We start from the raw sequence: 15,959 nt of genomic DNA, 5'->3' as shown, positions 1-15,959 counted from the left end.
CTATTCCTGTCTGTGTGTCTTTTTTGTAACTTAAGGTTTTGCCTAGAGGGATTCTGTATGTTTTGAATCTAATTACCCTGTAAGGTATCTACCATCCTGATTTTACAGAGGTGATTTCTTTACTTCTATTAAAAGTCTTCTTGTAAGAAAACTGAATGCTTTTTCATTGTTCTCAGATCCAAGGGTTTGGGTCTGTGGTCACCTACGCAAATTGGTGAGGATTTTTACCAAACCTTCCCCAGGAAGTGGGGTGCAAGGGTTGGGAGGATTTTGGGGGGAAAGACGTGTCCAAACTACGTTTCCCAGTAAACCCAGTTAGAGTTTGGTGGTGGCAGTGGCGATCCAGGGACAAAGGATAAAATTAATTTGTACCTTGGGGAAGTTTTAACCTAAGCTGGTGAAAGTAAGCTTGTGGGGACCTGCATGAAAACCTCCTATCTGTACCCTAGAGTTCAGAGTGGGGGAGGAACCTTGACATCCAATGAAGTGAGCTGTAGCTCACGAAAGCTTATGCTCAAATAAATTGGTTAGTCTCTAAGGTGCCATAAGTACTCCTTTTCTTTTTGCGAATACAGACTAACACGGCTGTTACTCTGAAACCTTTCATAAGATAGTATCTAATCAAAGCCTATCAGTCCTATTGTCAGTGTAGAGGGCGTGCTGTTGAGTGGTGAGGTATTTCCTGCCATGTACCATTTTATGACAGTTCATGGCAGAAGAAATGACTGAACCATTTGAAGTGTATCCAATTATACTGTTTTGCAGGCACCAGCCAGTACTCACAAGTCAAGATGCAATGTGTTTGATTTACTAACCTTATACAGACAGCTCAGCCTCCTCCTCCATTTAGTCAGATCAGAAAGGATCATGCAGATTACCTACACAGGAGCATCCACTCATTGCACCGTTTCACTATTTGCTATTGTTGACTTTAGGTAACTTTGCCAGAATCATCCTTGTAACACATGAAAGTTAGATGGAAACACGACACCGGTGGCTCTTTGAGCTAATGAAATCTTTCACAGCAGAAATGATCCTGGCAGGCCTGAGAGCCCCTGGCTGGCAGAAAGTGGAAGAAAAAGCAGATCAGCACTTCCTGATGCTGGGAAGCCATTGACAGCCTGACACATGCTGTAAGATCCCCATCCGCAGTTAACTGGAGGATGTGTGCTCCAGATAAGCCTGGACATGGTGCCAAGATTAATTGAGAGTGTGTCAAGGACTTCTACTTAGATAGCTCTTGTTTCTGTAAACAAGCTGTCCCAGGACAGAGCATTCATGCTCCACCTAGACTGAATTCACAAGATTTTAATAGCCCTTCATTTGGCACCACTATGGAACTTGAACCACACGTGTGAAGAACAAGTAATCTAAATTTAAAGGTCACAAAGATTAAAAACAAAGTGTTGAGGAGGCAGTACAGTCAGCCCTGAGTTTAGGATCGGGGAGGGGAAGGGATTATTCCATTCCCCATTTGGCAAATATTCTATTGGAAATTTAATTACACTAGTTAGCACCTAGACAATATTCATCCATAGAGATCAAAGCACTTTATAAGGTAAAATAAATTTCCCCAATTTACAGATGTGGAAATTGAGGCACAGAGAACTTGAACTTGCCCGAGATCACAAAGCTAGGCAATGGCAGAACTGGGACTAGAACCTACCTCCTATTTCAGTATCCGGCCCCTTGGATCATGCAGGCAAGGCTACAGACTGGTACCTGCCTCTAATGCTCTAGATGTGGAAACCAAAATTTGCCACCCTTGTCATATACATCGAAGAATGCTCTGGTCTGGCCTTCTGCACTTAAGGATCTAAAACAAGGATGTCAGTGAGAGATCAGGAATGATTATGTAGGGTGAACTGGCTAGAGTTTCCAGGATTCAGTGGCAACATTGTTTTATGGGAAATGCTCACCATTGCTCTTTTTTTTAAATTAAGTTTCTAGTTTGCTAGAGCACAAAATTAAGATTAAGGCCACTGGCACACACGGTCTAACCACACATACAGCATGGCTTTCAACTCAAACAAAAATATAAAGAGTTAAATAATGTGATCCAATAGCTCAGTTAGTAGAGGAAATCTACCCACTTTACTTGATGGGGTGTGGTACAAGATATCCTGAGCCAACAGCAGCTTCAGGATTGCTTACCAGCCTAGGGCAGTTCTGGCATATTACAGAAAAGACACTGGAGTTTGTATGTTAGAGAAATGTGAGAACTGCAAAGGCAGCTGCTTGTTATAAAATGGATGACTAACAGCTGGTCTATGGAACAACATCACTGCTACCTATAAGGAGAGGAGAAAGGTTAGAGGCAACTCTGGATGGACAGACCTCCAGGTTAGGGTTACCTGGGGCAAGGCAGAACTTGTCTCGGGAAGGGGTATAACACTCCACTCCCTAAAAACACACTTTTAAAAAGAACAGTCACGTATCTTGGAAGTGATAAGCATAGAGCCTATTGTCTCAGCAAATGAGAATTGAACTTGGGAGACAAAGGAGCAGATGAACTAAGGCAACAGGTCCCATAATTGCAGCTGCTTCCATCTTGCTGGTGACAGATTACACTGGAGCTGGTGCATGCAGTGTTGCATCAGGCAATGTTGCCTATGCTTAAATTGGTAACAACTAGAAATTTAATTACTACCTGTTTGGCTTTTAAAGTGAAGAGAAATTACAGGCAAAAAAGTGGCAGGAGCTCTGAGTTTTTTGGCACTTCTCAGACTGTAACATGGTAGCGGTACCCTCCTCCTTGTGTCAATCAGATGTGCATTTTGGTGGGGTTAATGGGCAGGGAAAATCAATCAGATAAGGACAACTTGCAGGAAACAGACGTATAGGAACACCAGAACAGATAACCACCCCAGTAGAAGAGTGTAGAATCAGTGACTTCCTCACCTCCTCCCTCCCTCGGACTCTCCTCTGGAATGATAAAGGCGGTAGGGAAAAGTTCTTTCATGGTATTTCCTTGCCTTGTGATTCAGGATTTTAGCTTTTAGTGGCTACCAGAGGTAGGCCCAGAATACTTTTGGATGCCACTTCTGCCCAGTTCTTTATGTAAAGTATGTTCCAGGTCGGTGTGTCCAGACGAGGTTAGGAACTAATCTAACTACTGTATTGGGAAAAAGCTGCTGTTACCGAACAATTAAACTTTATAAAAATTGACCGCAACTACAGATCGGTAAAAACAGACGCGTTCACCTGGTTTTAAACCCTAAAAGGGGCTGAGTGTGTGAATACTAGCCAATAATCTATTCCACAACCAAACAGGAGAAAGTCCTCTGGAATCTAGTGTGTTGAGACTGTAACCAGAACAAACTAAATACCCTGCTAATTATGATCTTAATAAGCAGCCACGAATAGCAGGTAAATGTTTGTGTCAAACAAACAAACTGCAACACAGCCACTAAAGTCTTAAAAGGCTTTAAATCTCTGAATGTCCAATTCCAATGGAGAGCCTTTAAAATTAAAAATGCTGGGATGGCTCGAGGTCTAAGGACGCAGGTGGCTGCATTCCGGATGAGCTGCTCCCTGGGTATATTGTTATGCTGGAGTTCCAGCTTGCCAAGGTGTCCCCAGATTTCCTCAACCCCTACAGTGACGTCTACTGTTCACAACAAAGGTAGTAACAGTAGCACAAAGCTTTGACAGAAGCACTGTTGATGTATCTCATGTATGACATAAGATGGTGACAGCTCCATTTGAGTCTGAGCAGGAAGGTTGATGCCTGCATCAAAATGGTCTCAAATGAGATAAAGTCAGGGAAATGCAATTTGAATGAAAAGAAATAAGGGGAAATTAGGAGTTCAGCTGCAGCATGAGGGACGCTCCCCCCTCAACTGGAGAAAAAGTTTTTTAAGAACACGAGTTCAAAAACTGAATAATTATTTATTGTTCCAGAAGTACATTGCTTTATACATATTTCATAAATGATACAGGATTTTACACATGTTCAGGGTTTTTTTTCTTTTAAGTAAGGATTTTTCTCCATGCCCCTCCCTCACCCCAAACACACAGTAAGGTTTCAGCTACAAGACTGTGTTAGTTTTCTTTCCCTTTAAAACTCAGCACGCAAACAGGATAAAACAGGTAAAAAATAACCCACATAATGTAATTAAAACAAAAAGAGAGGGAAAATGTGGGGAGAAAAAATTAGAAACATGCATCCATTCGGTCCAATATGCCACCGAGTGAGGAGAGGCAGCAACAATCCCATCTGTTTTTCCATATCTGCAAGGCACCTGGCATCTTAATATTGGTTTAGTTTTTTTGTTGTTCTTTTTTTAAACATGGTTCTCCAAAAACTGGAGCCTCTCGTCAAGACACAGTGAGAAGTAAGAATGAACTGTCAAGAGGAACCCCCATCTTTTTGTTTATTATGTATGGAGCCCTATTCCCACCTCCATCCTGTTTCCACAATATTTATCAACAGGATGAGGGATCCATTTTGAATGTAGTTATCTGCTTACAAATCAGCTAGTTTCAGGCAAGGTGGAAAGCAATGTGTCGGTTTTCCAAACCCAATATCTTTTTTTAAATAAGAATGGGGGAATGCAATTAGCCTGCACTAAGAAATCCTACCCTTGGGCATCAGAGTTCATTGAAAGCTATCTAAATAAGGGAGCAGGCTAGCAAATCAAAGTGCAATTCTGTATCTTTTGCTACGGGAACCCTGGCCTTTGACAAAGCCTGCAGATATAGCAGTGTACCATAAATGAGACCATTTATCCCATTACACAAGCAGTCAAACTTAATCAAATTTAATTTTTCCCATCCTGAAACTGCTTGGTTAAGTAAGAGTCATGATTCTGAGTCAATTTCCTAATCCTTGAAACCTTCAAGGTTTGGTAATCCAGGTGGCTACCAGATTTGGGGTGGGAGAGATGAAAACCTTCCTCCCTTAAGACTGAGTACAAAAACTCTCATGCAATGTTGCCATTATTTCTAGAAGTAGCTCTAGAGCACTGGGACACTTCATAATTGAAGAAGGTATTAAGGAATAATCCAAAGTGTCAATTATCAAACATTTAGAACAAAGATAGTTCCATTTCTGATTTGGATAAAACTCATCAGTGTAACCAACAAGTAATGGAAGAACTCAGTGAAGGGCACGGGGGTGGGCAGGGGAAACTCATGATTTTCAGTAGAAGGCAGTCTTGCAGTAACTTCACAAAAAAGATACCAGTTCTGACCAGGACTGTGTGTTAATGGAGATGGAGCTCATTGTCTGATCACCAGCCATAGCTCCAGATGGCTTGGTTTTTTTGGTGCGCTTTGTTATTGGTGTGTGTCAAAAATCAAAAAAGGAAAAAATTTAAAAGAGCTCAGCAGGCTGCTGGTGCATTATTGATAGGCAGGCCCTGCAAAGCTGGAAGAAGACAGCCCCCCCAGCATTACATTCTCATTATGAAAACCCCCAATCTTGTATTTGTACACCATTTTCATCCAGATACAAATGCTTGCATGTGACAATATTTGCCAAGCCCTTTTTGAGGCTAACATTCCACAATGCCCGATCTTCAGATTTAAGAGATTTTCCCCCCATGGTCCTTTTTTGTTTTAAATTAAAGGTAAAAACCCTCCACCCCCACACTACCTCCCAGCTTCCACCTTTAATTAAATGCTTTAATTAAAAAGGGAAGAGCTATGAACAGGTTCTCTTTTTGCTGGGATTCAGACATTCTTTGCTGATCAGTCTTTATCATTGATTTGCTGGACAGGCAGGTGAACCTGCAGTGGGTCTCGAAGTCTCTTAAGATCCAATTCTGCCTAAAAATAAAGATAAAGTATAAAGGACAGGTTTCTTAAACATCTTCAATTGCCAGTGCCTGCCCTCCAACCCACGGGTGCCATAAAAGTAAATATCCAAAGAGGAAGTCTTAAAGTCACAGTCTGAGCATCAGCAACAGATATTCTGGTCATTATAGTCACTTACTGACAGCTTTCTACACCTAGAACACTACTCATCTGTTCTGGTATTCAACCATTAAAAAATTAACTTAACAGAAGCCAGAATCCACTGAGACAAACTAGTGTCTTAAAAAAACCCAAACAAAAAACAATACAAAAAGTCAAGGAACTACCATTGTGAAGTCTTTGCAAAATGACACTCAACAGCTATAACCCCTTCTGACCAGGGACCATCATTTTTGTTGAGTTTTCTTATAACCACTTGTAACCTCCTTGAGACAGGTGGCGTGAACATAAGAATGGCCATACTGCGTCAGACCAACGGTCCATCCAGCCCAGTATCCTGTCTACCGACAGTGGCCAGTGCCAGGTGCCCCAGAGGGAGTGAACTTAACAGGTAATGATCAAGTGATCTCTCTCCTGCCATCCATCTCCACCCTCTGACAAACAGAGGCTAGGGACACCATTCCTTACCCATCCCGGCTAATAGCCATTAATGGACTTAACCTCCATGAATTTATCTAGTTTTCTTTTAAACCCTGTTATAGTCCTAGCCTTCACAACCTACTCGGGCAAGGAGGTCCACAGGTTAACTGTGTGCTGTGTGAAGAACTTCCTTTTATTTGTTTTAAACCTGCTGCCCATTAAATTTCATTTGGTGGCCCCTAGTTCTTATATTATGGGAACAAGTAAATAACTTTTCCTTATTCACTTTCTCCACACCACTCATGATTTTATATACCTCTATCATATCCCCCCTTAGTCTCCTCTTTTCCAAGCTGAAAAGGCCTAGCCTCTTTAATCTCTCCTCATATAGGACCTGCTCCAAACCCCTAATCATTTTAGCTTTCCCTCTCTGAACCTTTTCTAATGCCAGTTTATCTTTTTTGAGATGAGGAGACCACATCTGTACGCAGTATTCAAGATGTGGGCGTACCATGGATTTATATAAGGGCAATAAGATATTCTCTGTCTTATTCTCTATCCCTATCCCTTTAAAAATTATTCTTAACATCCTGTTTCCTTTTTTTGACTGCCACTGCACACTGCATGGATGTCTTCCGAGAACTATCCATGATGACTCCAAGATCTCTTTCCTGATTAGTTGTAGCTAAATTAGACCCCATCGTATTGTATATATAGTTGAGGTTATTTTTTCCAATGTGCATTACTTTACATTTATCCACATTAAATTTCATTTGCCATTTTGTTGCCCAATCACTTAGTTTTGTGAAATCTTTAAGTTATTCACAGTGTGCTTTGGTCTTAACTATCTTGAGCAGTTTAGTATCATCTGCAAACTTTGCCACCTCACTGTTTACTTCTTTCTCCAGATCATTTATGAATAATTTGAATGGGATTGATCCTAGGACTGACCCTTGGGAAACACCACTAGTTACCCCTCTCCATTCTGAAAATTTACCATTTATTCCTACCCTTTGTTCCCGGTCTTTTAACCAGTTCTCAGTCCATGAAAGGATCTTCCCTCTTATGTTCTTATTAAGACACACCCAGGGAGACATGAACTGAGTGGATGAAAAGTCTTCAGCCCTTAGTAGATCCATAGTATGTAGGTGGACAGAAGCAGAGAAAGGAGGAAAACTAGACTCAGACCTTCTGAGGCATAAAGTGCTCCAAGCACCTCTAAAAAGATGCAAGGTTTGTCAATTTCTCAGAAGCTCTTAGAGATACATGGCTCCTTTTTCAGACTCCATCTTTGAACAGCAGTTGCACCTGTTTGCTTATGCATAGCGCATGCCAAAATACTAAATCCAATTAACGGTTTACTGATGGCTATGACAAGAAAGTAGACTGGAAACCCAAACTAAGACAGAGACTATCATTCTACTTTCGTTTGAAGTGCACCCATCAATAATGGTTAAAAACACAAGTGGGGGGGCAAGTTCTTTCGTTTTCACTCCGGCAAAACTTTGAATTACCTGAGCAATTGCATCCTTGAGTTGATTGTATTTCTCTAGGTCAAAACGTGTCTTTTTGGCTCCTTTATGGAAAAATAATAAGTACTGTCGGTCTCTGGCATCTGGGTAAATATACTCCTGCAGAGAAGGGGGAGAGAAGCCGGGAGGGGGTGGGGGGGAGGCAGAGATAAGAATTAAAAACTTCCAAACACAGGCTGATACAAGCTTAGCATATATTGGAGGGGCTGAATTGTTACTGGTATTGAAGTGTGGGTTTACTTGCTAAATGCAAGCAGCCACTCCACTTCTCCAACACTTACCTGTCTCTGAACCTCAATCCTGACTTGCAGTAGGCCCCCTCATGCCCTAAATTTGGGACTCTTTTGAGAAGGAAGAGTTAAGTATGCCAAACCATCAAACCGTGGGGTTTTTTTGGGATGCTGGCATATTCGCATGTGATAGGGTGTCCTCCCCCGCACTGGCCATGCAAGAACTGAATTAGGCCCAGATGGGCCCAATCAGCTAATTAGGCTGCAAAGAGGAGCTTTAGGCTAGAGACAGGTAATTAGAGAGAAGCTCAACAGCTCCACTGCCTAGTTCCTAGCCTCTTTGGAGGAGAAGGTCACCAGAAAAGTCACTATATTTTACAGAAACTGGAGTGATGTGTTATCTATCTATAGTCCACTCTTGGGGTGCATGTGCCCTATGTGTTGAGATTGGAGTCTTTTGGTCAGTCATGTCTGCTGGGGCTTAATCTGTGCCTTACATGTCCTTGGGCTCCTGTACTGAGAGCGTAGTGTGGAGTGGCCGCAACTGCCACTAAGTTCCTTCACCACTGCAGAATCCAGATGGTAAGGACTCCATAGTAACAGGAAGAAGGGTGGGTTGTGGAATACATATAACACCTCTGCAAGGTAAATAACTTTTCTTCAAGTGCTTGTCCATATGTATTCTGCTCTTCGTGACTCACAAGCAGTGTTTTGATGTGAAAGCAGTGGGTACTTGGAGCCTACTTAAATAAAAATTATGGCAAAGCTCTGCCAAAAGATGTGTGGGAATCCAAGGGATTGGAGAATTAGTATACATCAGTCCCAAGGACCACAGTATCAGAAATGCATCCAATAGGATCCTAGGCATAAATCCCTTCTGGAACAGAAGCTGAGATGCTTGTTACATGAGACCGGCCATCCTGGGTCAGATCAAAGGTCCATCTAGCCCAGTAACCTGTCTTCCAACAGTGGCCAAAAACACTTATCTCCAGACACCCTCAGTATGGAGGTGCTGTCTGTTATCACTTGGACAGTCAGTCTTTGACTCAATGGTAGAAAGGTAGCACAGGTTTGTGAACTGTGCTGAGAACATTTATATGTACATTTAGAGTTGAGTCAGAGTCCCACAGACTTGTGCCCAGAGGTGAAAGTAAGCCAGTCCGGAATACCGGTAAAAAAAGATGCAGTAGTGTACTGGCAAAGAAGTGGAGCATTCAGTACTGGCTCACTTTCACCTTTTTTGACTGCAGAACAAAAAATTCAAACTAAAAGCTAATAAAAGTTTGGAAAAGGAAAACTCACTGTCACATTTGTTTGTTGTTTCTCTCCCTCTCCTCCTCCAGCCAGGCTGCCGACAGGGCTAGGCTCCCCGTTCCCCCGACCCCCACACTCAGCAGGGGCTCCCCTCTAGCTTGTAGCAGGGAGCAGGAGGACTGGCTGAGGGAGAAGCCTCCTCAGGTAGCCTGCTGCCTGCATAAGAACAGTTTAAATTTAGCTGTTCACTGTAGATTCGGGGCTATTTCTGGCTTCCTTGTTAATTTCACTCAGGGTTGTTGCTGGGAGCGGGGGAGGGGGTTGTGTGAGACTAAGGCAGGGGCAGAATACAATGGATTTAAGCTGTGCGGCCAAATGGCTAGAGGTAATAAAAGCCAGTGGGAGGGGAAAACTCACTGTCACATTGGTTTCTCTCCTCCTTCCTCCTCCAGCCAGGCTCCCCAGGCGGCTAGGCTCTCTTCCCCCGCCCCAGCAGGGGCTGCAGCGGCTCCCCTCTAGCTTGTAGCAGGGAGACTGGCTGAGGGAGAAGCCTCTCTAAGATGCCTGCTCTCTGCATAAGAACAGTTTAAATTTAGCTGCTCACTCCCTGGTCTGAACCGCGGAATGAGGGGCTATTTCTGGCTTCCTTGTTAATTTCACTTAAGGTTGTTGGGGCGGGTTACCAAAGCCTGAGCAGTTCTTTTCTGCCCCCTGGATGAGGCAATCTTCAATAATATAATACACAAAAAATACAATCAAAATCAGGAATCATTTCCAAGTTCAAATCTATCCCATTCCCCCCGCAGCAGAATATCATGGTTGTGATGTCCAAACTGCTTGCAGATCCTCTTTGAAATGTTACTGTTTAAAAAAAAAGTTGGAGAGGATTCTTCTACCTCAGAGAATTGGCTGTTCTCTGAGCAGGTCTTAAAAGTCCTTGTAGCCTTCTGGGTGAGACTGTGCAGCTAGGACCACCACCTCATCTAGGGATGAGGACAAAATACCCACGGCTAATGCCTGACCCTCAGTTTGAAGGTGTTCCTCTTGGGAAAATTACTCATGGGTCACAGGTTCATGTACTGCAATCTGAAACACCCTAGGCTCCTGGCATGGAGAAGGTTCTCGTCCTAGGAGGAGGTGTGGCGGTGTGATGACCTGGGCAGTGAAGACTCTAGAGGTTCTAATAGGGCGACATAGGAACACTGTATGGGAAAGGGGCTGTGCCACGAAGAAGGGTATTATGACATATGCCTACGCTCAACCCCACCCTCAAACCCAGACCTCTCGAATTCATAATATTCAATAGAAAAAGCCCTTGGAGAATAAGTAGGGAAGCCCTCCCCATTGTGTTTAAGTCAAAGCATGAAAAGGACCATTTTAGGCCTAAGGGAGTAGGCTGCTGAAGTTGGAGTGTTAGGTTGCATAGTGATCCTACAAGACATCAACCCCTGGCAGGCACTCTGTGCTAATCGGGTAGAAGGTCTTGGTACCAAGGTAGGAATGCTTAGTCATGTAGATGGCAGAGGAGATTCTAGTTCCTTTGAGAGCTGAAGAGCCTTCAGTACTGCATGCTTCCCTGATATCCAGAGGACAGTGCTACAAACTTCAGTGCAATAGGAGGTAATATCAGGATTGTGCCTGGTACTGATGTGCTTGGTACAGAAGTGAGTAGCACTGAAGACAGCTGTACTAGGGAAACTGGTACCATAAATCACTAGTGCTGAAGCCCTTGATTCTGAGCTAATCCCAAATACCCTGGGCCTTGATTTCAATTCTCAAGGCAGTCCTCAGAGCTCAGATCAGGCCATATAGAGAGTCTCCATTGAATGAGAAAGGTGAGATTTAGATCTCTTCTTACTGGGAATTCCTGTTGGGGATCTGCCCCTGCTTTTCCATTTTGTCTGAGGACTTGGATTTAACAGTTCTAGCTGAGTCCAAAGAAGGCATGGTCTTCAAAGACGAAACATGGGAGCTAGTGGATGTGGAAGTCACAGGGCACTAATGGGCTGAGGTGAAACTTGTCTAGAAGATCTGCACTGCCTGGATTGAAGGCTGGCTGCATGGAGCACTCCAATGAACATTTTCAAATGTGCTTTCCCAGCTTTTAAGATCCTTTTAGAAAAGGACTTACACACCACCCACATGTCAGGGATGTATGCTTCCCCTAAACAAAAAAGACATCTTATGTGCCCATCATTTATTGGAATTGCCACTTTGCAAGCAGGGCAAGACTTAAAGACAGGAGGCTTAGGGAGGGGACATTATTAAGTTCTAGTACTGGCAAACTCCTGATCAGAAAAGAAAAAAAGAAAAATTAAGAAATTTATAAAAACTATCAACATGTTGCCAATTGGCAACTACCAAACTATCTCAAACTAATTAACTCTAATAGGTACATAAATATTTACAGAAAAGCAAGAAAGGGATGGGTAAAGAGGTGTACACTGAGAAGCTCCATCTTGTAGCCTTGGCTGGTGAGAAGGAACCACTGCCCTTCGGTACCCTCTGTACAGGAGCACAGAAACACTCAAAGCGTATGCACAGTCCTAGTGGACGCTGCTGGCCGAAAGACACCAATAGACTACATGGGATGCACATGCACTCACAGTGGAATACATATAGACAAGTATTTGGAAAAGAATTGCAAATCTTCAAAGAGGTGAGTATGAACGGGTTTTTCTACAGCCTTGGATTGCTGAGAAAGGGGGCGCAGACAGGCAGAAAGGACAAGGAAGGTGGTCTGATGGAGAGGGAGCTGGATGGGCACTACAACTATTATTGTACTTCTCATCCATCCCCTCAAAGTGCTGCTCTTATTACTCCTTAAAATATGTGGCAGATCAGAGACATGAGAAATTACCCTACTTCCCAAATAAGAAAGACCTGGGCAGTAAAACCAGGAAAAGAACCAATCAAACACATTCTTCTAGCTTTCCTGCTGTGATCTATAAGGTAAGGACCCTCCTTGATCTGCAGGAATAAGGTTCCAGGCTGATCTAGTTCCAAGTTATTATAAGCTAATCACATGCACAGAGAACACCTACTGATAGTTCTGTTTTATCATGGCAGACTAATAGTACACTTCCTCAACCAGCAAGATACCACCTCAGTTATGAGTAGCTCGTGCATATCCAGTAACAGATGAGGGTAATTTTCATGTTCATGCCACCAGCAGTGAATGGGGAAGTTTGGTGTGTTTTGGGGGAAGAGAAATAAAGGTATCGTGAAAGGGGGCAGGACAGTGTCCAAAGGGCATGCTTTTCAAAGCTTTGCATGAGCTAAATCTATCATTAAGATGATCGCAACACAGAGGGCAAGTCTTACCTGACGTGTCATTACGAAGTAAGCATACATTGCCATTGCGCTACCATAGGTGATAAAGTAGGTGACTGGCTCCATAATGTCCCAAGAGTACTCCCACCAGGTGAGCCGGGCCAGAATCCCAAACTGAGTGGCCATGTAGGCCAGTCCACCCCACAGAACCCAGGTGGTCCTCTTCTCTGCTTTTCTGCCGATTTCCATCCTGACCTAGTGGACACAAACAAACTGTGTTGTATTCTCAATACCTTCTGGGGTTGAGACAATCATTCTGAGATTAGGTAAAAATAAAGGTCTACTTTCTATGAAAGCGGTTAGTGTTCACAGGTGCTTGATTTGAGTGTTATAGTTTATGCAGAAAGAGATCAGGGAGCAAAAAAACTAACTCTAGCCTCTTTTGGGTCAACATCTCACATATTCACTTTGACTAAGCGATAGATACATAGCCACGGCACGACTTATATTCTTGTCAGAAATGTAGATGGCTATGTATGTTTATGATTGTCATCACTACGTTGTTGGTGTGTGCTCTGATGCACTATTTTCAGTCTGTCTTTTAATATGATTTGTTTTAATTGTTTTGTTTAATGGCTGCTCTGGAGACTGTAACCACCACTTATGATATATCCTACTTTCACTGTCAAAATAGTGTATCAAAACTGTATCAAAACATTGCTTTGAAACCAATATGGCTCAAAATATTTGTTAGCCTGTCTTGTTTGCTTTGTGTTTTCTTCCTTTTTCTTATCAAATTAAATAAATAAAATGGTTTAAAAATGACAACACTTTTTGCAAGAATGTGGGGTCTTGGTCTGGGGCCAATTTGGGAAGTGACCAGTTTTAAAAACATCCTGTCAAATTTTTAAAAAATCATTTCATTTTATTTTCAACTATGCAGCAAATGCTATTTATTCTGTGAAGACCATACACATGGCTTTCCACCCATTTAGTGAGCCAGTCTTTACGTTTCAAATAGTTTTTAAAGCTTAACCTACAATTAGGGCCACCATTTAAGATAGACTTCACTCTAACCATGAAAGTAAATGGGCTCAGTGGATAAGTAGATTTCCATAGGAGATCTCACCTTTTCCAGGGGTGCTAGCTGCTCCTTGAGGTCTTCTAGCCGCCCAATCAACTCCTTTTCCTTGTTCAGTTGGTGTTCCTCAATGCACAGAGTGGTGTACAGCTGCTGAACCAATGTCTTCACATCATTCAGCGTGGTTGCATCTTCATGGCTTAACAGGTCTAAAGAAAAAGGAGACTGCTTTATGTGCCTTTATCCACATTGGTTATCATGTACTCTTCAAAACAGCTGTGGGAGTCCAGGGATTTGCATTAGTATCTGTTCTGCTTGCCTAGAAAATTTATGGAACAGACTATTAGAGAACTGCAGCACTCGAGTTTTAAGTAAAGTTATGTTTCAGAGTAGCAGCCGTGTTAGTCTGTATTCGCAAAAAGAAAAGGAGTACTTGTGGCACCTTAGAGACTAACCAATTTATCTGAGCATAAGCTTTCGTGAGCTACAGCTCACAAAGTTATGACATTTTCTAGGAAGAATGCTATGCTTCACACTAGAGGCACCTAAAAATTGATACCAAAGGCCATACTGCCTTATACCCAAATATTCCAACATAGCCAAATCACAGAATAGTCTTCATCCCAACGCCAAATATGGAATGTTTATTAAAAATCAAGCAAGCCAGTAAAGGAGAGTCATATCTAACTAATATATATTCCATGCAGAAAACCTCAGTAATTTTAACGGTAAGGTTGAGAAATCAAGCACTATAAAGCCATGAAAAGCAATGTTAAAAGATTGCACGCTTAATTTTAATTCCGCTTACATGTATTACAGCTGCCTTAAAATATGTTATCCAGTGTTAATTTGTCAATACAATGCAAGTTAGAGCAAGGGTGGCCAAACTACTGCCCAGGGGCCGCATCTATCCCTCCAGACATTTTAATCTGGCCCTTGAGCTTCCACTGGGGAGCAGGGTCCGGGGCTTGCCATGCTCCAGCCAGGGAGTGGGGTCAAGGGCTTGCCCCGCTTCATGCGGCTCCTGGAATCAGCAGCATATCCCTCCTCTGGCTCCTACGTGTAGGGGTTGCCGGGGGTGCTGCATGCTGTCCCCACCCCAAGTGCCGCCATTGCAGCTCCCATTGGCCAGGAACCATGGCCAATGGGAGCTGCAGAGGCAGCGCCTGTGGATAGGGTAGCACACAGAGCTGCCTGGCCGCGCCTCTGCATAGGAGCTGGATGGGGGACATACCGCTGCTTCTGGGAACTGCTTGAAGTAAGCACTGCCCTGACCCTCTCCACGTGCCCCAAGCCCCAGCCCTGATCCCCCTCCTGCCCTTGAACCCCTCAGTCTTAGCCCAGAGCACCCTCCTATACCGCCAACCCCTCATCCCCAGCCCCATCCCAGAGCCTGCACCCGCAGCTGGAGACCTCATCCGCTCCCACACCCCAACCCCCAATTTTGTGAGCATTCATGGCCCGCCATACAATTTCTATACCCAGATGTGGCCCTTGGGCCAAAAAGTTTGCCCACCCCTGAGTTAGAACTTATATAAATTTGTATACAGTAAGTTGAATACAATCTTCAGGTTTAGCTTGTTTTGTAGATTTTACTGAGACTTGGAAACCAAGCTAAGTTTCAAAAACATCCATTCAGTAAAAACTAAAAAATATTTGTAGTTTTAATGCCAGCAGTTCCATTGTAAGAGATGGCTCAATATTAAGCCACACTTCTCACCTTTCATTTAGATCAAAGATCAGCAGACTGTTTTCTTTAACGTTAACAAGAAATCACTTTTTAAAAAGGAAGTGGCTTCGACCTGAATGCTTGGCTGAAAATATCTTTTTAACTCAAGTTTATGGTTTCTTAGCATTTATTTTCTAAAATATATTGAAAGAGTATTTGTAAAATGAAAATACATCTGAAAAGCTAGATGAAATTTAATGGTGGGGACTGTTGGTGAATATTAATTTTATAGCCATCAGCTAATCAAGGAATTCTCCCTAGGAGAATGGGCCAGAGGTGGAAATTTCCATTTGCATCGGTGATCCTAGACTCCATCTGAACCAGCACTATTAATGTCTGTGCTGAGCTGTGTAAATTTAGCAGGTCAAGTGTTAGGTCTACTCGACATCGTCATGTATTAGAGTTGCATGAACTGTTCTACACTGGGACATAACTCCTCCTCTCAACACAGAAAAGTATATAATTGTATATTTGATTTAACAAAGGGGAAAATGAGAAGTTAATGGGCAGATCAACTTTGT

General features: G+C 42.8%; 1 protein-coding gene across 1 annotated transcript in view; it reads right to left on the bottom strand.

Annotated features, from left to right (window-relative positions):
- Positions 1–3,875: 3,875 nt before the first annotated feature.
- The window catches only part of MCU (mitochondrial calcium uniporter), a 153,952-nt gene continuing 141,868 nt past the window's right edge, over positions 3,876–15,959 (bottom strand). Inside the window, exons 5-8 of the mRNA XM_077822274.1 lie at positions 13,758–13,918; positions 12,680–12,883; positions 7,854–7,970; positions 3,876–5,772 (exon numbers count right to left, since the gene is read on the bottom strand). Of these exons, the coding sequence (XP_077678400.1) occupies positions 5,695–5,772; positions 7,854–7,970; positions 12,680–12,883; positions 13,758–13,918 (560 nt within the window). The 3' untranslated portion in view covers positions 3,876–5,694. The remainder of the gene's footprint in view (positions 5,773–7,853; positions 7,971–12,679; positions 12,884–13,757; positions 13,919–15,959) is intronic.

The sequence above is a fragment of the Eretmochelys imbricata genome, chromosome 7 (genome assembly GCF_965152235.1).
Source record: "Eretmochelys imbricata isolate rEreImb1 chromosome 7, rEreImb1.hap1, whole genome shotgun sequence".
Lineage (NCBI taxonomy): Eukaryota > Metazoa > Chordata > Testudines > Cheloniidae > Eretmochelys > Eretmochelys imbricata.
This window is presented reverse-complemented; position numbering and strand designations above follow the sequence as displayed.